At 49.3% G+C, this 20,539-nt stretch overlaps 2 protein-coding genes across 3 annotated transcripts; one reads left to right on the top strand and one right to left on the bottom strand.

Moving 5' to 3' along the window:
* The first annotated feature begins 1,492 nt into the window (after window positions 1–1,492).
* Window positions 1,493–12,325, top strand: UCP2 (uncoupling protein 2). The gene is made up of 8 exons (XM_066588342.1): window positions 1,493–1,628; window positions 4,851–5,000; window positions 7,743–7,967; window positions 8,252–8,459; window positions 8,656–8,850; window positions 8,923–9,024; window positions 10,138–10,318; window positions 11,225–12,325. Exons 3-8 carry the CDS (start codon window positions 7,842–7,844, stop codon window positions 11,337–11,339), a joined length of 927 nt encoding a protein of 308 aa, XP_066444439.1. The 5' UTR covers window positions 1,493–1,628; window positions 4,851–5,000; window positions 7,743–7,841; the 3' UTR covers window positions 11,340–12,325.
* Window positions 12,326–13,748: 1,423 nt separating this feature from the next.
* DNAJB13 (DnaJ heat shock protein family (Hsp40) member B13) lies at window positions 13,749–19,850 on the bottom strand. Of its 2 annotated transcripts, XM_066588340.1 has the most exons (8): window positions 19,739–19,850; window positions 19,267–19,370; window positions 18,452–18,613; window positions 18,158–18,315; window positions 16,766–16,879; window positions 16,573–16,686; window positions 15,912–15,988; window positions 13,749–13,979 (listed from the first exon to the last, which is right to left on the bottom strand). In XM_066588340.1, exons 1-8 carry the CDS (start codon window positions 19,804–19,806, stop codon window positions 13,826–13,828), a joined length of 951 nt encoding a protein of 316 aa, XP_066444437.1. In that variant the 5' UTR covers window positions 19,807–19,850; the 3' UTR covers window positions 13,749–13,825. The 2 variants fall into 2 exon arrangements, with proteins under 2 accessions (XP_066444437.1, XP_066444438.1); XM_066588341.1 differs by lacking the exon at window positions 15,912–15,988 and having other exon boundaries at window positions 13,865–13,979.
* Between the last annotated feature and the right edge of the window lie 689 nt (window positions 19,851–20,539).

The following is a 20,539-nucleotide window of genomic DNA, read 5'->3' as shown; positions in this document are numbered from 1 at the left end:
ATCAAGGACTGGGGCGCCAAACCACAAGAAGTTAAGGGCCATGGAACCAAACTACTAAACACAAGGGCTTGAAGCACAAAAACACCTGCACATGAGGGACTTTACACCAACCTCCTAGAAATCAGGGATTGGGACACATAGACACTAGACACCAGGGACTGGAAAACAGAACTTCTAGACACATAGGACTGGAGAATAGAACCATTGGACACCAGGGACTGGGGAACAGAACCATAAGATACATGAAGTAAGACTGGAGAACAGAACCTCAGGACCCTAGGGATTGGGATACCAAACTACTGAACACCAAGGACAGGGATATGAAACACTAGATATTAGGGATTGGAGCTCAAAACCACTGGACAGCAGGGAAGGGGATGTCAAACCACTAAACACTGGAGAATAGAATCACCAGACTCCAGAGATGGGGGCATCAAACCAGAGGAAAGTAGGACTGCGAAAATAGAACCAGGGGACATCAAGAACTGGGACAGCAAATCACAAGAAGTCAAGAACCATGAAGCCAAGCTACTAGACAACAGGGATCGGAGAGTAGGACCCCTAGATGAGAACAACTTATTTTCTGTGTGCATTCACAGCAATAGGGCAATGTATATATATATATATATATATATATATATATACATACACAGTATATATGCTACATCTTCTACACCGTGCAGACACATTTTGCCACCTCTTAAGTTCTGCTCCCTGTTGACACCTTCGTGTTCAGAAAGTAGAAAACAAACCATAAAGCCATAAAACCCTTACATAACAGGGAAATAGGAGACTTTGGACTTGATATCACAGTAGGCTCCTTCCTGCCACCTGGTGGATGCCTCCAGTACTGCAGCCTCCAGATCTGATATTTAATAACTGTTGAACACGAGTTTATTATTATGCTGTGTATTATGTATTGGGTTATATGGACTACAAGTATAAAAGTTGCTCTGCAGCTTGCCTAGTCAACCCTGGTACACTGTGCTGAGCCTTGTAGTTCTACCAGTTCTTCCAGGCTCCTGTAATCATGTATCAGATCTGTTAGTTCTGGACATTGCATAATATCAGTTATATAACCACCTGCTGTATGGAGGCTGAGCAGTGGGTAGGTAATAGGGGGTGTAGGCTTGGAATAGAGTAAAGTGCAGGGTAATAATAGGGTACAGTGAAGGATGACAAGGGGCACAGGGTTCTCTTAAGAATATAATTGAGGGATTGAAGCATGATAAGTGGGGTTCAAGGTGATAGTGGCAGTCACAATACAAGCTAGTGATGTGATGGTTAATAATGGGATGGATGGTGCTTAGTGATTAGAGGTAGGGGAGTTATAAGGTTATTATGGGTAGGAGATAAGTGATTTATGGGGGTATGATGGGGGTTGGGGTGCAGGGTTACAGTTAGAAAGGGGAAGAGTCCAGGGTGATAATAGGGAGGGGAGGGTTTGGGAGTGGTCAGCACTGGCCCTCCCCCACCTCCAGTCTGTATAAATCTCCTGAGCAAGGTCCTAGATGTTCTTCTTGTTTCCTCTCCCAGCTGAGGACAAGCATTGCTCATCCCCCCTTAATTCCCCTTCATTGTCTTCTCACTGCCCCCTCCTAGCACTGATTCCCCTTCTTCTCTTACTGGTAAGTGATCCGTGTTTTCTTGTGATTATAAGCAGGGGATACATTGTTGCTGCTTGTATTGTGTGTTTATACATCTTTGCAACATTGTTGTTTCTTGTATTCTGAGTGTGAGGAGTTGTAGCTGTGATTATACATGGCTGACACCTTGTTGCTATCACTCTCCTTGTAATCTGCTTGAAGTTTTTAGGTGGATTTTCTGGCTGTAGACTCATGACTTTTTGAGTGAGGTGTGTGTGGGGTTTTTTTGGGGTGTTTTTTGTTTTCTCTGTTGGCTTTCCACAAAAGCTGTGTTCGAGCTGCTTTACCCCCCCACTAATGTGACCTCAACCTGTTGTGGTAACTCCTGGTGGGGGAGCCCTTATCTGATATGTTGGGTTCATTATTTATGGTAGTGGTGGCCATACAGGATTTACTGTGGCTTGTGGTGCAGAATGCAGGAAAACTTCAGCCATATAAAAGGTCTCTTAGGTTGTACCTGCAAGGGCCACTTTATTGTGAGTTTTGTGTATTGTAAGATGCACAGAAATGGAACCCATTATTCACAATGGGTCTATCTACACATGACTCTTCTCAGTAGTGCTGTCCTATTTTTAGGCAATATTGCCAATGGGAGGCAAAAAAAACTACACATTACTGGTGTGTGTGTGTGTGTGTGTGTGTGTGTGTGTGTGTGTGTTACTTGCAGAAAAACCTCTTGTGACTGCAGTAGCAATTTGAGGTTTTCAGCCTGATATTGCTCTCACCTGTGTAAATGCATTCCCTTTCATATTGCTCCCCAATGAGGTGTGCATTTACCTTCTGGAATGAAGGAAAGCTTGGAAATGACCCCTATGCTAGATCTACTGGTGGCCATAATGACTTGATCAGAGGTATCTCTTACATGGGGCACATTCAGTTGAGTCATTCAGTATAAGCTAACAGTATTTGCTGGCTACTCAGTCATCTGGTGTCAAGTCCCAGCCATTTGCTTTCTAACCACTTGTGAACTACTTTGCATACACCCACCAACTACTGAGTGACTATCATTACCTTAATTGGCTTACTAGAATGTCTGATCGATGAGGGCACTCCTTAATTCTCAGCAAATGCTCATTATTAACGTTCTCTTTAGGACCCTTCTAGATGGACTGATCATCGTCCATTTTATGCAGACCTAAAATCGTTAGCTTATTCAATCAGTCTCATTCACTAATACGGTGGATTTGAATGATCAACAAGTATCTGCCTGTATAAACAGGCTGCCCAAGTGAACTCTGCCGTCCATTCACTCCTCCAAATGATAAATCGACTTGTCTGAACGGCCCTTGATATAATATGGTTTGTCTTGTAGGATGTTCCTCTGGGGGAGGGGAGTTAATATTATCTTTGTTTCTTGCACAACTGGAGGCTACTGGGAAAAGGAATGGACATTGCATGGGCTTCCATTGTTTTTATTGTCATTCAGTCCTGAGGGCGGACAGTGGAGTGTAAGGGGTTAATAGCATAAAGAGACAGTTCAATAGAATCCTGCTATGTGTCCCATAAACAATCCACCCCTAAAAGTTGTCAGAATGGAATGAAACTTTCAGTATGATTGTAACGTTGATCAAGTGACTACAGTATCAGAGCAAAAGGGTTATTTTTTGGGGGGGGGAGACTGACCCCTTTAAAGAGTGGTTCTAGTACCCTGTTGTACCACCTCTAGCTTGGATACAAAATGTGATATGGTCAGGCATGGTAGTTCTAGTACCCTGTTGTATCCAAGCTAGAGGCAGTACAAGCTGTGATACGGGAGGGCATGGAGGCTCTAGTACCCTGTTGTACCACCTCTAGCTTGGATACAAGATGTGATACGGGAGGGCATGGAGGCTCTAGTACCCTGTTGTACCGCCTCTAGCTTGGATACAACATGTGATACAGGCAGGCATGGAGGCTCTAGTACCCTGTTGTACCGCCTCTAGCTTGGATACAACATGTGATACAGGTGAGTATGAAGGCATACAAGGTCTGTATGGTATCCTGCAGCATATCGCCCTACACTTGGTGTTGCTGAGCCTCTAGATTGTGGAAACTGGCGTCCCAGACATGGTCTATTATCAATATATCTGGTGACTGGTCAGCCACGGAAGTGCTAATGCTGTAGAGCCATTCCTGTGCCCCTTCCCCCTTATTATCTTGCTGAAAAATGCCTGCTGGCCACTTCTAGGGGCTGTTTATTCCAATGGGTACATATGTAGGTGTAACAGGGGGGTCTGAAGGTTCCACTGGAGATGTGACATAAAATGGTGGGGAGTGCGGCATCCTCACAGCCTGGACCCCCCCCAATAGTGAAGAGATGGTGGAAGCCCCCAGGAGTTGATGCCTTTTTTTTTTACTGAAAAGCTGATGAACATTGGGGAGCTGAAGTCACATCTGTTGAAGGAGGTGCCATTTACAGACTGAGGACTAACCACCAGCTGACGGGATGTTAATGACGCTCATTCACACAACAGAAGCTTCGTGGGGACAAATGGTCATTAACGACTGTCCTCGTGCCTCTGGTCTGCAGCACATCCTTCTGTTTACTCATGGCGATGTGCTGCAGTCCTGTGAGTTGTGTGATCTGTATGATCAGTGTTTGTCAGCTGACTCGCATGATGTCTGAGCCACTAATGTGATGGGAGGCGGCCCTTGCATTGACTTCAATGGAAGTGAAGCCCCCTCTGATACTTCTGTCTCTGATCCCCACTGACGATCAACTATTGATATCTTATTCTGAGGTCATCAATAGTGTTTGCACAGAAAAGCCTTTGACTTATCTGAAGGCGACTGGAGGTTAATCGACAACTGACATCTGTTGGCCCTGATGGAGATCTTCAACTCTGGGCAGAGAAACTATCCTTCAAAGTTTTGTAAGAGGCGCTTGGTCACGGCAGTCAGACTTGGCTTTATCCACACAGGGTATATAAAAAGCTCATGTCTGTATAACCCTGTAATGGGTCCAGGTAAAGATGAGGGGACCCCGGCCCTTCAGCAATGGTCAGCCTGACTAAGCATGGGGAGGCAGTTAGAATGCTGCACTCTGGGTCTACTGGGCTAGTGGTAGTCATGGTGGCCCAAAGTGTTGTTAATCCCTGGTGTCCTGCTCAGGTCAGGAGTGCGGGGACTGGTCTGTGAGAACTCTTGAGGCGCCCAATGTGACCTCCGAGGGAATATGCGTATAGTCAGCTCCAGCGCTCCTACTAACCTCCTCTTCTCTTCCAGCTCAGGATTATGATTACACACCATCGGATTTACCGAGTATTTTCTATGGAAAGTAAAGGCTATCGTGTCTCCACTGCCGGTGGTAAATCTGACGGGCGCGACGCCTTCAGGGAAGCCTGATCCCGAAACCTCCAGCTGGAATACTTGAAGGTAATGTCCGAAAGGGCCGAATTCAGGGAAAGGACAAACTATAAAGAAGGGAAGCTAAAAGTCTTGTAGTCTGAAATGAGCTACAGAAATCCATGAGATGGGCTGGAGTGTTCTGTGATTGGCCTATAAGGTGCGGATAGACAGAGGTGTAGGATCTCCTGTTCTGCGCTGCCATGATGGGACGACGCTACTTGGTCTGCCGTCTCCTCTCTTCATGGAAGATACAACTGCTGCAGATGTGATTACAGGGGATGGCTGGAGGGACTGATTGCCGGGCTGGAGGCAAGAGATAACAGTGGGTAGATGGTAAAATCACCTGGGGGGGAAAAAAAAACTTGGTCCTACTCTTTTTTTTTTTTTTTTTTTTTTTACATGTAATATACTTTTTTACTTATTCCGGGCAGTGAGATCTATATAATTAAAAGTGATTATCAAAATCTACTAATCCCCACTGAATTCAGACTCGCGTCTTCATGTGTTTTTACATATGTGAAAAAAAAATCAGACCATATTACAGCCCAAAATTGCCAATTACAGTCAGAGGGGTCATGTGACTGTAATACATGCGTGTTCTATGCATTTATATGGGACCTTCTTGCAGATCTCTCCACCCCTCCCAATCTATAGAAGCACATGTATCTGGTCCCCTGGGGATGGTGGCATTCAATACACTTAGTTGCCTGTAAACCAGACTGATCCGGTACAGGACTGCAGCCCCCTATAGAAAGCATTGTGCCTTGTTTTGGGGGGAGGGAGGGGGGGGGGGGGGAACAATACAGACTACTGGCATGTGGATTGAGAATTCCCCAATATGTTCCCCTTGGTACAATGTTACATAAGGCTGGGCTCACACAGGCATCTGTTCAGAGTATTCCACATGCGTGAGTACTGGACCATCTGCCATTGGCTTGCATGAAATGCATGTACTATCTTGGTGCATGTTCTGCATGCAGCTGGTGCAGTCATTGCATATGGCTGATTACCACAGTGTCTTGCAGCCTGCACACCGCCAGAATACGCTTGTGAGCCCAGCCTAATACAGTGGAATTTGGCCTTGTTTTGCAGATGGTGTCTACATTTTTTTTTTCTTTACCATGGTGATGCAGAAGTCATCTGGATGTAGCAAAGCTTAACTTGACACTAGTTGCATTAAATGCACGACTGGTTAAACTTGAAATTGATACTTAAGACAATATAAGCCATTAATAAGCTAAAAGGGGTATTTCCAAAGTCTGATCAGTGGGGGTCTTCCCATGGATCCAGAGAATGGGGGTCCTGTGTAACTCTCCTCAGTGCAAGCTTGCTGCACCCACCTACAGTGTAGAGATTGAAAGACGCGACTGTCACGCATGCAGTGCTGCTCCATTGTTTCAACAGGGCTGATGGAAATGGGTGAGTACAAACAATCGGCTATCCAGCAGTCCCAACGAAGAAGCATGGAGTGGCAGCGCATGTGACAGCGGCTTCATTCAGTCTCCTCCTCACTGCCGGAGGTGGAGGGGGGGGGGGGGCAGTTAGGGGGGACTTAAGATCCCTGTTTCTAGGATTGGTGGGGTCCCAGCAGTGAGCCCCTTCAGCTGATCAGACTTCTATCCTATAGATGAGTGATAAGTCAATTCCAGTAAAGGCTTTAAAGAGCTGAAAACGAAGTATCACATTAAAGGGGTTCTCCAGGACTTAGTATTGATGACCTATTACTGGGCTAGGTCATGGGTAGTTGGTAGGGGTCTGCCACTATGGGGTCCCTGCCAGTCAGCTGATCCCTGGGCCCACTGAGTGTAGATGGTGCTGGACACAGATGGGCAGTCTATACGGCCGGTGCCGTCTGCTTCCAGCGCTGTTCACTGTCCGGGTCTGCTGCTCAGGATATCTGGGACTGGCAGCTCATCCAGCACTGTTAACCCTTTCCAATCCAATTTGTATCCCGGTTTTCCTAGGGGGCTTACTCTTTTTCTGCCGTTATACAATGGCGCTATATGCTGGCTAAAGCCAGTACTGCATGAGGTGACACGTTGGAGAGGTTCCAACAGCAGAGAGGCTGGCAATATACAGTAAGATAACCCCGACGGACGTCTTCCAACATCGGAGCTATACAGCCTTAAAGGGGTTGTCCCGCGCCGAAACGTTTTTTTTTTTCACCCCCCCCCCCGTTCGGCGCGAGACAACCCCGATGCAGGGACTTAAAAAAAAAAACAGCACAGCGCTTACCTGAATCCCCGCGCTCCGGTGACTTCTATACTTACCGGTGAAGATGGCCGCCGGCATCTTCTCCCTCCGTGGACCGCAGCTCTTCTGTGCGGTCCATTGCCGATTCCAGCCTCCTGATTGGCTGGAATCGGCACGTGACGGGGCGGAGCTACACGGAGCCCCATTGAGAACAGAAGAAGACACGGACTGCGCAAGCGCGGCTAATTTGGCCATTAGACGGCGAAAAATTAGTCGGCTCCATGGGAACGAGGACGCTAGCAACGGAGCAGGTAAGTGAAAAACTTTTTATAACTTCTGTATGGCTCATAATTAATGCACAATGTACATTACAAAGTGCATTAATATGGCCATACAGAAGTGTATAGACCCACTTGCTGCCGCGGGACAACCCATTTAAATCATGTCTTCAGAGGTCAGTGGATTGGAAAGGAAATGGATCTGTACTGCCCCCTGGTGTAGATGCTCGTCAGGGATGACTAATCTGGGATTTCTTGCTATTTGCTTTAATGTTTCATTGTTCTTGTTTTCCCACAGATCCTGGCAGAGTTTATTTGCCTTGTCTTATCACTACACCTTGTCCTCCAAGGGTCCAGTCCTTATCTTTAGTCATCTATATCATTCAAAAACCTCAAAATGGTTGGATTTAAGCCCACCGACGTCCCCCCTACCGCCGCAGTGAAGTTCATTGGTGCCGGGACAGCAGCATGTATTGCTGACCTGTTCACCTTCCCTCTGGACACTGCTAAAGTCCGTCTCCAGGTGAGTTCATTAACTTTCCCTTTAAAGTAGTCTTCATCTGTTTCTAGGAAAGCTGGGTGATGGGCATCTCTACAGATCCTCAGGGGCCTTCCCTCAATTTATTTAGCTCCACCCCTTTAATGCTGCTGTACTAGACAATCTACTATTCTGTATCCTTGCTAGGTGACAACCCATAATAAAGCTGTAATGCACAATATGACTCCTCACCAGCTTACAAAGAGACCAATGATCCACACGGGGTGCTGGTGAAACATATAACTTATATGCACCTTCTTCCTATGTAGATCCAAGGAGAGACCAAGACCTCAGTCAACATGAAGTCTGCCCAGTATAAGGGTGTCTTTGGGACCATCTCCACCATGGTCAAGACAGAAGGACCACTAAGCCTCTACAATGGGCTGGTGGCTGGTCTCCAGCGGCAGATGAGCTTCGCATCCGTCCGTATCGGACTCTATGACTCTGTCAAGCAATTCTACACCAAAGGATCGGAACGTAAGTGGCTTGTTATACTCGGTCATATCCAGAGTTGTGCCCTCGGGTTAACGCTTCCTTCAGGGCATCAGATGGTGAACCAGGAATCTCCCTGATATCATGCTTGTTCAGTGTCTGATCATGGCATGGTCTGTTGTACACTATGGGAGATGTAGCGTCTTGGTAGATGCATGAAGTTGCACTTGTCCATCCACAGATGTTGGCATCGGGAGCCGCCTGCTTGCAGGCTGCACCACTGGAGCCATGGCGGTGGCAATCGCTCAGCCCACAGATGTGGTGAAGGTGCGTTTCCAAGCTCAGGCCAACACCTCTAACTGCAGAAGATACAAGGGAACAATGGATGCCTACAAGACAATCGCCAAGGAGGAAGGCATGCGCGGCCTGTGGAAAGGTGCACATTGTAGCCTGTATTCCGCTTAGTCTGTATTTCTGCTGCTGTTTTACAACTTTATGCTTTGCGCAGGCACGGCCCCCAACATCACCCGGAATGCCTTAGTGAACTGCACGGAGCTGGTGACCTATGACCTCATCAAGGACGCACTCATGGATTCCAACCTCATGAGCGGTGAGTCCTTTGTTGGTAATATTTCTAAAAAAAAGCAGTTTTTGGGGATCAGAAAAAAAAGTTCAAGGGGGGGGGGGGGGGGGGGGGGGATAAAAAAAAGTTGAAAAGTGGAGTGGACTAAAGTGATTGTGCCTAGACTGTCATAAACCCACCCAAACTTTAGCGCACTTCCAGAACCTGATGTGACCGTGCCGGACCTATGTGAGGCAATGTGTCCTGCTTGATGAGGGATGTGGCTGAAATCCTAACTTTTACATGGACCAATGAGTTGGAGCCAGCAGTCTGAATGGGGTGTGGCTACAGACTATTGGTCAATATTGACTAATGGGGTGTGGCTACAGACTATTGGTCAATATTGACTAAATGTCCTGCAGCATTTTAGAATGTGGTAAAGGTCAGGAGTTCAAATCCCCCTATAGACGGGCTGAGGCCAGGAGCGTACTACTATAATTTAAGCCCGGCTTGACCACAGGCCTCCTGACTCAAACACTATAGTAATGCCATGATGTGCAGAGTTTGGGTCAGGAGGCCTGTGGTCAAGCCGGGTCACTTCCGTATTCCACCAGAAATGGAGCCGAAATATGGTGGTGTGCCCCCAGCCTACGGCCGAGCTCCCATGAATGGGCTGGATAATGGCGGTGAACCCGGCCAGTCACCCTGCTGTGTCTTCATGGATATTGGGCTTCCATACAGCATCTCTTTAGTAATGCAGCTAACATAAGCTGGTCTGATAGCGGTGGTGATTACAGTGCAGTTACCTCCATCGTCTGTGGCACGCTCCGTGGGACCTCAGTAATGGAGCCACTATAGCTTTGGTTGCTGCATGATTCTTCAGAGAAGTTGGGGACCTGCGACTTGTGTGGGGATGGGACTTGTTACAGTTGCAACCTCCTATGGCTCTACCAGTTTCCATTCACTGAGGGCAAGCAGAGATCTTCAGAAACCTTAAACTGATGCACAACTGCTGAATGTCTCACAAAGAAACCCCTTAAACTGTAAGGCTTGTGAATTGAACTTCCCAGAAGGGGCCTGCTGTACATATATATATATCAGTGCTGTATACAGAGCAGTATGATGGGTAGTGACCCTAATCCCTGTATGATTGCCCTGCAGACAACCTCCCGTGTCACTTCACCTCTGCGTTCGGCGCTGGTTTCTGCACCACGGTGATCGCTTCACCTGTTGATGTAGTGAAGACAAGATACATGAACTCTGCCAAGGGACAGTACCAAAGTGCCCTGAACTGTGCCATCACCATGCTGCGGAAGGAAGGGCCCCGGGCGTTCTACAAGGGGTAAGTTGGCCTGCTATGGAAGTGTCATCCTAAAAACTGGGCAAGTGGGGTGAAGAGGGGGGAGGTGGGGGGGGGGGGGGGGGGGGTGTTAAGGGGCTTGGTCAATGGAATGGCTCCCCTAGTGGTTAAAACTGAAACTTATGCCATGGCTTTGGCACGACTTTCCACAGTGGAAAATCAGCACTAAATCCTGCACCATTGGGTGGATTTTGACATGGATTCACAGCCGACTTCAACAACTTCAGTTGAAAGGGGTGAAGTCTGCTGCAGATCTGCGCCAAAGTGATGCAGAAAATCTGAGAACTTGCTTCATGTCAATGCCCCTTAAAGTGGTTAAAATATTGATGGGGTTTACTTGGGATATGCTATCAATAGTAGATCATCCCAACAGGGATCCCACAAATCAGCTGTTTACCAAGGTATTTCTACAGGAAGCACAGCTCTGTTCCCACTACTGTGGCCAACCCTAGTATTGCAGGCCAAGGTTCCTTTTGAAGCAAATGGGTGTAATAGCAAGCCTGGCCACTAGAGTGAGAACAAAGCTGTGTGCTCACTGCAGACATCGTCTTGGTGCACTGGCCCAGCAAACAGCAGATGGGTTGGGGTTCTGGGTGATGGCACCCTGCCAATCTACTCCTGACAACCTAACCTGAGGAAAGGCCATCAATACTTTACAACTGGACAATCCCTCTAACTTTCTTGCTGAATGATGTTCCATGTCAGTCATTACAGCTCAAACTGTTGCAGTCTGGTCCTCTAAATGGCTATATGGCAGGGGTGGCACTCTGTTGGGTAAACGTTTGGCACTCTTGCCTTGGTCAGCACCCAACTTTCTCAGAAGCAGATGACCCTGGGGGTATATGTATTGGGCAAGTGCTCCTTATAACACGGCTCCTTCTTCCTCAGGTTCATGCCCTCCTTCCTGAGGTTGGGCTCCTGGAACGTCGTGATGTTTGTGACTTATGAGCAGCTGAAGAGAGCCATGATGTCCGCCCGCGTCTCCTGGGAGGCTCCTTTCTGATGAGGCGGCCCTCGTGTTGCACTCCGGCCCCGCTACCTCTTACTGTTTACACTCGGTTTTGTGGTCCTCCAAGCAAAAGTCCTTCCATAGTCAGAAGTTTCTTACTACTAGAAACTAACCCTTCATTCTGCACTATAAAACCCGCTGGACGGCCGCTCTTCTTCCAGCTCGCCGACTCCTTATCTTTCTCGCTGGATATTTTACTCGCCCTTTACCTTGTGGCACTGATTTTAATCAAGGCTCCTATTCGGCCTTTTTTTCTTTATGCAGAGTTCAGGGTTTTGCTTCAGCTTTTACATATTGGTAACCTTGTAAACCCTTTAATGTTGTGCCGATCCTTCGTTAAATCCTACTCCAATCACATCCAAAGCTGCACTCGTAACCACTTCTAGATCTCAGCACTTCCCTGATCTAAATGTATTTGTTCAATGTGACTTCATCCTGTGGCAAAACTAGAACTCCTGTCCTGGCAGGCAAAATAGGGGTTGTAGCTTTAAAATTTGCAGTGCATTGTGGGAAATGTGGTATTTACAGCAGGACCTGGAAAAGTTTTGTGCAGAAGACAACATTTCCCAGAATGCAGTACAGATTCTGGGATCTTGCCTAAGCTGGCTTGGGCAGCATGTGCCAGCATAGCACTGACATGTACCAGCTGCCGCTTTGCACAACTTTGGATGCAGCTTTGGCTGTGACTGGAGTAGAATACAATGTAACTTGGCATCAATGTGTAAAGTACTGTAATGAAGCTTCAGTCATTGGTTGCAGTCTTGTTCTAAAACACAAGCTGCAAGCCGACTTCTGCTTTTTATGGTGCTCTGACATTCGAGTCCAGAAGCTGCTGATGTGACCCCTCTGCTTCCTGTGCTGCCTCACCCCCCCCCCCCCCCCCCCCCTCCCCAAATGACTCCTGTTCACTGTTTTTAATTGTTTCTGTCTTTTATATGACTTTGCATGATCTAAAAATAAAGACAATGCACAAACCATGACGACCCGCGGATTATTTACACGAAGGCAGAGAAGCAGAACTGCAGGGCGGCTGGGCAGGGTGATGTAATGCAGCCGAGATCATGTGCCAGTCTGGGTAAGATGGGTGGCACAAGTATGGCTGTCCCACACTGCAGTGCATGGAGTTGGGCTGCACTGGTCTGTAGGTTGTATGGTGGTATAGCTACTCGGTTCAATGAGCTGAGCTGCAATACCAGATGTGACCAAGGACAGGTGTGGCGCTGTTTCTGAGGGAAAATTAGAGTCCAGTCAAAAAAAGGAACTGTCTCCACTGCAGAAGTTGCAGATCATTCCTCCAACTCTAAAGTCACTGGCCAGTGCTCAGCAGCTAAGGGGGTCTAGACAAACAGAGCTTGGCTGTTACTGGCTAGAGATGTAACTGCACCAGACGCATATATCCCTATTCAACACACCTCTACTCGAGCCAACCTAAACAACCAATCACCATGAATTAGCTAAACCAAATAACCAAACACTGTGTAAATCCAAACAACCAATCGGGTTGCGACTGGTGTGGAGATGAGGTGTAAAAAGCAAATATGCGCACCAGACATTTACTAGTCCCACCCCTGAGTAGCCTCTGCTCCGCCCCTGCAGTCTCATCCAAATGACATTTACAACTGACAGGTCTGTTCACACAGGGGAATTTAACATCCAGTCACAACAGAATCTGCAGCATGAAGGGTGCCTTTACACGGGAGAATTTCACATGTGCTAACTGATCGCTAGACGTATTTCACCCTCCCTCTGAGTTGTATGTTGTAGATGGTTTTCTAGCCTCACCCTTGCAGCGCTGAGTGTAATATTGGTCTGCGTCTCTTGTAGTGATTATTGCTCTCCTGTGTGAATGCAGCCTTAGACCGGCTCCACCCGGGCACAAGAAGTAAATGGAGCCCACTGACCACAACGGGGCGACACTTCTGCATTTTGGTCGTGCAAGAAAATAAAACCTGCTGTATTTATGCACCAAATGTCCCCATAAGTCAGCGGGTGCAGAAATGCGTGAGCCGTACACCAGGAGAGGCGTAAAACACTGAAAAACGGGACCCGGCTGGGACTCATTAAGACTAATTGTCTGCCGTGCAAAAAGTAGGGAAACACCAATCCGCACACAAAAAAGCATTAATTCTGTAAATACTCAGTTGCTCACGTGAAGCCGGCCTTACACCAGCGGGAAAGTAGGGGAGACTTTAACATCATGTGCTGCAGCGGGAAAACCCAATACGGAAACTACAGCAGCGGATTGAATCTCTTCAGATCAGGTGTATGCTGCCCCAATTGGTGGTTGTGCTGCTGCAGCCTGTCCGCTGCAAACCCTCCACGGAGACTACAATCCCCAGGAGGGGTAACTGTGCAGAAGAGCATTGCAGCCCCCTGGGAATGGAGCTTTAATGAGACAAGAGGTTTCCATCTGTGGCAGGCGGGCTTTATTACCAGAGTCCATGTCTTCTACTGCGAGGCATCCAAGTCCCGACTCTGTCTCAGGGCAGCAGCGCGCGCTGCAGCAGCTGCTTCTTCTGGGGGGTCAGGTGTTCTGGAAACTGGATATCAAACTGGATAATGAGGTCTCCCTTCACGGCAAGACCCCCGGCCGTCACCATCCCCTCCCCGGGAACAACTTTACTGTACTTGGGGCTGTTGGAGAGAACACAATGACGGACCGTTAACGTCAGCAACAAATGGGGTGCATGTAAAGAAGGGGAACCATAGAAGAACACTAACTCTAGACTAGGGGGCTCCAAACCTGCTTGTCCCGGAGGAATGGATCTAACGTGGCTGTGAGGGGACCTCTGTACAGGAACCCATCACCCGGGGAGACGCCCGTCCACTGCAGGAACTGCCCTATGGTACAGAAGCTGGTAATGATGTGCCAGGTCCACCACCAGTGATGGACATCACCTGAATGTGGATGACTCCCTGTATGATGGGATCCTGGACCGGCCTGGCCCGACCACCGCAGCAGGATGGGCGCCAGGCAAAAGGATAAAATGGCGCCTTCCTCAGGCCAGTTACATTACCGCTACTCAGGATGCAACAAGTGACGGCACCTGATTGTTCACGGGCAAGACCCGAAGAAAAACGAGCTTCTATATCAAAATACCTCAATTTGTACATAAAAAGCAAAAACTGATGTAAGATTCAACAACCTATTTCATGTAATGTTCAAAGCGAGATGACTTTGTTATATACCAATTGATCAGGTGCCGCAGTACTGTAACTATCCTGAGGAAGGGGCTATTCCAGCACCGAAACACATTGGGAGACCTTCCTCTCTGGGCCTCGGCCCTCCCTGCTGCGGCAGGTGGTCCCGTCTTGTCCTTTCTCCTGGTTCCTGTATCTACGGAGGTTTTGGTTCTTCCGCCCCGGGCTGCCACTGCGCTGGTGGTATTACATCTGAGCCCCCAATAGTCCTTGTAATTCTTTTCTCTTCGGATCCCTCTCACCATGGAGCGCCGTTTCTGCTAATCTGCCTCGACCCCCACAAGAGGGGCAGCGCTGGGCTCTGGTGTCGCAGCGGGCAGCTTCCATCTCAAAGTGCCTCCTCATCTCTGCATTTCATACCAGCGCCGGTCCTTCTCTTTGTAGACGAGTCATTCACAGTCATTGCTATAAGGCTTGTTCAGAAGACGGACGTTGACTTGCAGAATGCTGCCTTGTCAGGTCTGGGGCATCAGCGGGCCGCGAGTACGTGGAAGTCTTGGTCGTGCTCCTCCAGCCACCGGCGACCATTTCTAGCCATGTGACAGGTTGTGTTGTCATGCTGGAAGATCCCATCTGCCCGGGAAGACCGTCAGCATGTATGGGTGTACAAGGTCTACAAGGATGGACTCCTTACCCGTTCGGCTCAGAGTGCCTTCCACATACATGAGCCCAGAGACCGCCACAAAGCTGCTCCCATAACATGGCCGCCACCGGCTTGTATTCTTCCAGCATTGGTTGCCCGCTGTTTAACCTCTTGATGTTTCTCGCTTGACGTGCCAATGTCCATCCGTACGATGAAGCAGAAAACGTCTCATTGGAGAAGACGACCCCTGCCAATCAGCGGCGGTCCAGTTCTGATCCTGCCGTGCCCACTGAAGCCTTCTCTTCCGATGCCCCCTTGTTAGCGCAGGTGTGGTAATCGCCCGTCGGCTCTGGAGCCCAGTTCAGCGAACCCAACTGCGTACGGTCGTGTTAGACGCGCCCGGTAGCCCGCTAGTTCATTGTCATGCTGAGCGGCTCGCTGTAGCACATCGGTCGGCCCTCGCGGACCTTCATAGACGACCGTCACCTCTCACATCACTGACACGTGACGCTCCGCTGTTTCCACGTCTGTTATTCCTAATGGCGCCATTTGTCTGCAACCGATACGCTCTCACCGCAGCAAATCGCCAACCGTTCACAAACTGCGCTGAGAAATACCGCCCCCTCGGCCCGCAAGCCAGTAATAATCCCTTATTGCAACTCTGCTATATCTCCCCTCCCACCTGACGAATGATGTGCGAACAGACGGCCTGCGCCCGTTACCCCTAGAGCCAGTGATCCGGTGGGCTTTGCCCGTCCTCCGGCCGCCGAATTAATACTTACTGCACGATGTCATTGATGGGAATATTCAGTATTCTGTCATCCAATGTCTCCACTTCCACCGTACAGCCCGTCAGAGCCTGCGCAACACAAGAGACTGTGGGTCAAGCGTCGCCCCCTGCTGGGCACATTTTAGTCGGCCACTAATGTATCATAATTCTATATTGGCAACATATTCCCTGCGCCAATTCAGAGAGGGCGGAGCTGGCAGGACATTTTGCAGTCTGCGTAATACGCACCAATATAGGCTGTGGGGATTTAACATGGGCAGCAAATACGGAGGTCCATGTATATTCGCAGTGTCCTGCGTATTTTATGTGTGTAATACGCAGGGCACATACGCCCGTGTGACACCTACAGTGCAACTTTTGAAAATACCATCCACATGCAGATTAGCTCCTTTGTATGAGGCCAATCCACATCCAAAATCCGCTTGCTCTGGGGTTGCCATGGTAGCAACAAAAGACTTGTATATGTGGACTTCCTGTCATGTGGCCACTCATAAGCACAAAGTACAGATCACATGACAGGAAGTCCACATATACAAGTCTTTTGTTGCTACCATGGCAACCCCAGAGCAAGCACAATACATGACTGCAGATGAAGTCTTTGCAGTCCGGCATTGTTTATACAACACAAATCCCAGCTCCACTTTTTTTTTCACCTTGCCAAGTTCGATGTTCGCCGTGTAGATCAGATTGTCGCCTTGTCTTACAAAGCGGGGGTGGGGCTTCTCCTTTACGATAAATACGATATCCGCTGGGATGATGTTCGGCCCCTGCAGACAGACTTCACTTGTATTTCAGTCTTAAAGGGACACTTAATATGAATGAAGCAGAGAAGAGGTGGATTCTGACCTGGTCGCCCTCTGCAGGGAAGGTGATCCTGGTGCCCGCTTGCCATCCCGGATGGACGTCGATGGACAGAATCTTATCTCGCATGCTGGACGTGTGGCCGTCTTCATTCATTACCTGCAGGTCACAGAGATGTACGTGCTCGGTATAGTCTATGCAACCTTGATACATCCTAAGTGTAGCGGACATAACTCTATGCGGGTCTGCATGCTCCTCCCACTTATTCAGGCCCCTCCCCATGGGTGTGAGAGTTCCCTTCGTAATCTAATTCTCATCGTTGTTTTTTGGTTACTTGTAATTTATGATAATTATGCCCTCAGTGCAAGTGCAGAGCAGATGCCTGGTCCTGGGTGCCTAAATGAGGGAGCAAGTGCCTGGTCCTGGGTGCCTAAATGAGGGAGCAAGTGCCTGGTCCTGGGTACCTAAGTGAGGGAGCAAGTGCCTGGTCCTGGGTGCCTAAATGAGGGAGCAAGTGCCTGGTCCTGGGTGCCTAAATGAGGGAGCAAGTGCCTGGTCCTGGGTGCCTAAATGAGGGAGCAAGTGCCTGGTCCTTGGTGCCTATATGAGGAAACAAGTGCCTGGTTCTGGGTACCTAAGTGAGGGAGCAAGTGCCTGGTCCTGGGTGCCTGAGCGAGGGAGCAAGTGCCTGGTCCTGGGTGCCTGAGCGAGGGAGCAAGTGCCTGGTCCTGGGTGCCTAAGCAAGGGAGCAAGTGTCTGGTCCTGGGTGCCTAAATGAGGGAGCAAGTGCTTGGTCCTGGGTGCCTGAGCGAAGGAGCAAGTGCTTGGTTTTGGGTGCCTGAGTGGGGGAGCAAGTGCCTGGTCCTGGGTGCCTAAGTGAGGGAGCAAGTGCCTGGTCCTGTGTGCCTAAGTGAGGGAGCAAGTGCCTGGTTCTGGGTGCCTAAGCAAGGGAGTAAGGGCCTGGTCCCGGGTGCCTGAGCGAGGGAGTAAGGGCCTGGTCCTGGGTGCCTAAGTAAGGGAGCAAGTGCCTGGTCCTGGGTGCCTGAGCGAGGGAGTAAGGGAGGGAGCAAGTGCCTGCTTCCTGGTGCCTAAGCGAGGGAGTAAGGGCCTGGTCCCGGGTGCCTAAGTGAGAATACAAGTGCCTGGTTTTGAATGCTCAAGTGAGTAAGAAAGTACCTGGTCCTGGGTGCATGAGTGAGGGAACAAGTGCACTGCCCTCAGCGCCTAAGTGGGGGAGCAAGTGCCAGGTCCTGTTTGACGAAGTAAGATATCTAGCGGCCCTGGGTGCCCACATGAGGGAGGGAGTGCCCACTCCTGGGTCCCTAAGTGAGGAACAAGTGCCTAGTCCGGGGAGTTTGAGTAACTAGTGGGTAATGTGCCATGGTAGCTGCCCGGGTAGTGACGGGCACCTTTATAGATGCTTTGGGCGCCTCTTACCCTACGGGAAATTTTGATCTTCTTTGTGCAGCCAAAATACAGGTCCTCCAGCGACAGGTAGAGATCTCGCTCGATCGGGGGGTCCTGTTTCTTGACTCCTCTTCCTCGCAGACCCCCAAATCCTGTATTCACTTCAGACCCGTCTGGTGTGAAAAAGTCTGAAACGGTAATAGAAGATCAGACGGTTGAAGGACGGTTCCCGGGTGACACATTTACAGTGCCGCCATGTTTATGGTATAACCCCGCCCCCTTCCATAAGGGCTCCACCCCCTTCCATAGTCACCTGGTTCTTACCTGCAAATGGATTGTCTCCTCCAAAAAAGTCCTTGAAGGTGTTGTGGGGGTTCCCGTGATACACGTACCCCGAGGTCCAGGCGTGCTGACCCCCAAACTCAGCCGGGATCCCACCTTTCAGCCCCTCCTCTCCGAACTTATCATACGTCGCCTTCTTCCTGACTGCCGAGAGACAAGCGGATACACAGCATTAGTCTAGGATGGGAGGCGCTTTAAGTCCCTGGCATTGGTAAGACCCCTGCTTGCTGTCAGTGGATGGTAACATACTTGTCCATCCCGAGTCACAGCTGAGGGTTTGTTACATGTCCATACAATCCTCTGTGAGTCACACGTCAGCAGCACAAATCTCTCCGGATGGTTTGCTACAATGTATCAGTGCAGGCGACATGGATCCAGAGGATTGTGTAGACTGGATGCAACTGTAACGAACCCTCCGCTGTGAGCAGAAGAGCAATTAGTCTGCGTTCACACAACAGAAAAACCAGACGTGGATTCGTAAAAGAATCCGTAACAGAAATTCATGGCTGACCCTCCGTTCTCTGCTGCGGATTCGCACACGGTATTTCCGTACGGATGCCGCGTCAGTCACGGGCGCCACTTCATTTCTTCCACAAAGCGGATTTCAAATCCATTCCGAAAAATGTCCCAGTGACGCGGATTTCCTATCGCAATCAATTGATTTCACGCATATTTTGAGCGATCCATGAAATCTACGTGAAAATTTGTCGCGTGAACATTTTACGGATTTTCCGCTTCCGGATTTGAACAGATTTTGCAATCTTGTAAATTTTTAGGTAAAAATAAAACCTCCTCACGATCGCTGAGAACGTCGTAGGCCTCGGCGATCTGCCGGAATCGGTGCGGCGCGGACGGATCCTTGTTTTTCAGCGGATGGTACTTCAGCGCCAACTTCCGGTACCTGAACCCCAAATAAGAGAGAGAGATTAATGGGGTGAAGCTAAAGTCTCCACGGAGCGGTCAGCAGCTGGCGGTAGAGCATGCGGGACCGCAGTGTGACATCACAGCCGCCGATGCTATGTGTATTACAGGGACAGCAGTCCCTACGTCCTTCAGGTGCTGCAGAACTACAACTCCCAGCATGCCCCGAAGGCCAGCTGCTACACTACTACCTCTCCAGGCTGCAGCTGGGCATGCTGGAAGTTGTAGTTCTACAGCAGCTTGCAGCCTATAGGGGGTTACTGGACTCCTATCACATAATAAAGCCAACAATATATATAATATAACCCAGTAGGAGTGTCAGCTCCGCGGCCTAGTCACATGACTTACGCCTTCTTGATCTCGGCATCCCCGGCGCTGCGGGTGATCTCCAGCACCGAGTAGTAATCCTGCCCCATTACGTCCCGGCAGCTCTACTATCCGCGTTACTAAGGACGCCCGGCCGCGGTGCACCCTGGGAGAGACACAAAACGTTACCATGGTGACACCCATCCGCTTTGCTCGATCATGTCCCAGCGCGTGAAGTTCCACCAAATCGCCTGAAGATGGCAGCAACAGCCTAGAGGAACGCAGTTAAAATGCTCTTTATCCCGGGCGTCCATCTTGTCTGCGTCTTTCCCTACGATCTACAAACAGCGGCGGCCATGTTGTTGAAGACCGGTACTTACTGACAGACTGTTTCCTAGGCATTCTGGGAATTGTAGTCTTTTAATATTCTAATGGTTTTGGTTTGCATCAAGAACGGACTACAACTCCCGTGAGCACTGGCGCGCAGACTACAGTAACAGTGTAAACAGGAGATCATAACGTGATTCAGTGCTCCTGATACATCGGCCGCCCCAGGACCGCACGGTATGAATGCCTGTCAGCGCGGCTCTCGGCTCTGTATATTGTTTTATGGCAACAGACATGGTGGCGTCAGCCTGATAAGAGGGCGGCAGGGGGCAGAATGATGCAGAATGTGCTTCACTGCGGAGTGAGAATGACCCGGGGGCGGGGCAGAGCGGAGCACAGGATAACTGACAGTCAGTTTAGCCAATAGCAGTGAGGGAATTCTGAAATTCTATGTTGCCATTGGCTGAAATGCAGCAGTGGGCGGGACCACCCGGAGGTTCTCATTTCTGAGGTGAT

The sequence above is a fragment of the Eleutherodactylus coqui genome, chromosome 1, assembly GCF_035609145.1.
Source record: "Eleutherodactylus coqui strain aEleCoq1 chromosome 1, aEleCoq1.hap1, whole genome shotgun sequence".
NCBI classification, from domain to species: Eukaryota; Metazoa; Chordata; class Amphibia; order Anura; family Eleutherodactylidae; genus Eleutherodactylus; species Eleutherodactylus coqui.
The sequence above is the reverse complement of the archived record's forward strand: the minus strand, read 5'-3'. Positions and strand labels throughout refer to the sequence as shown.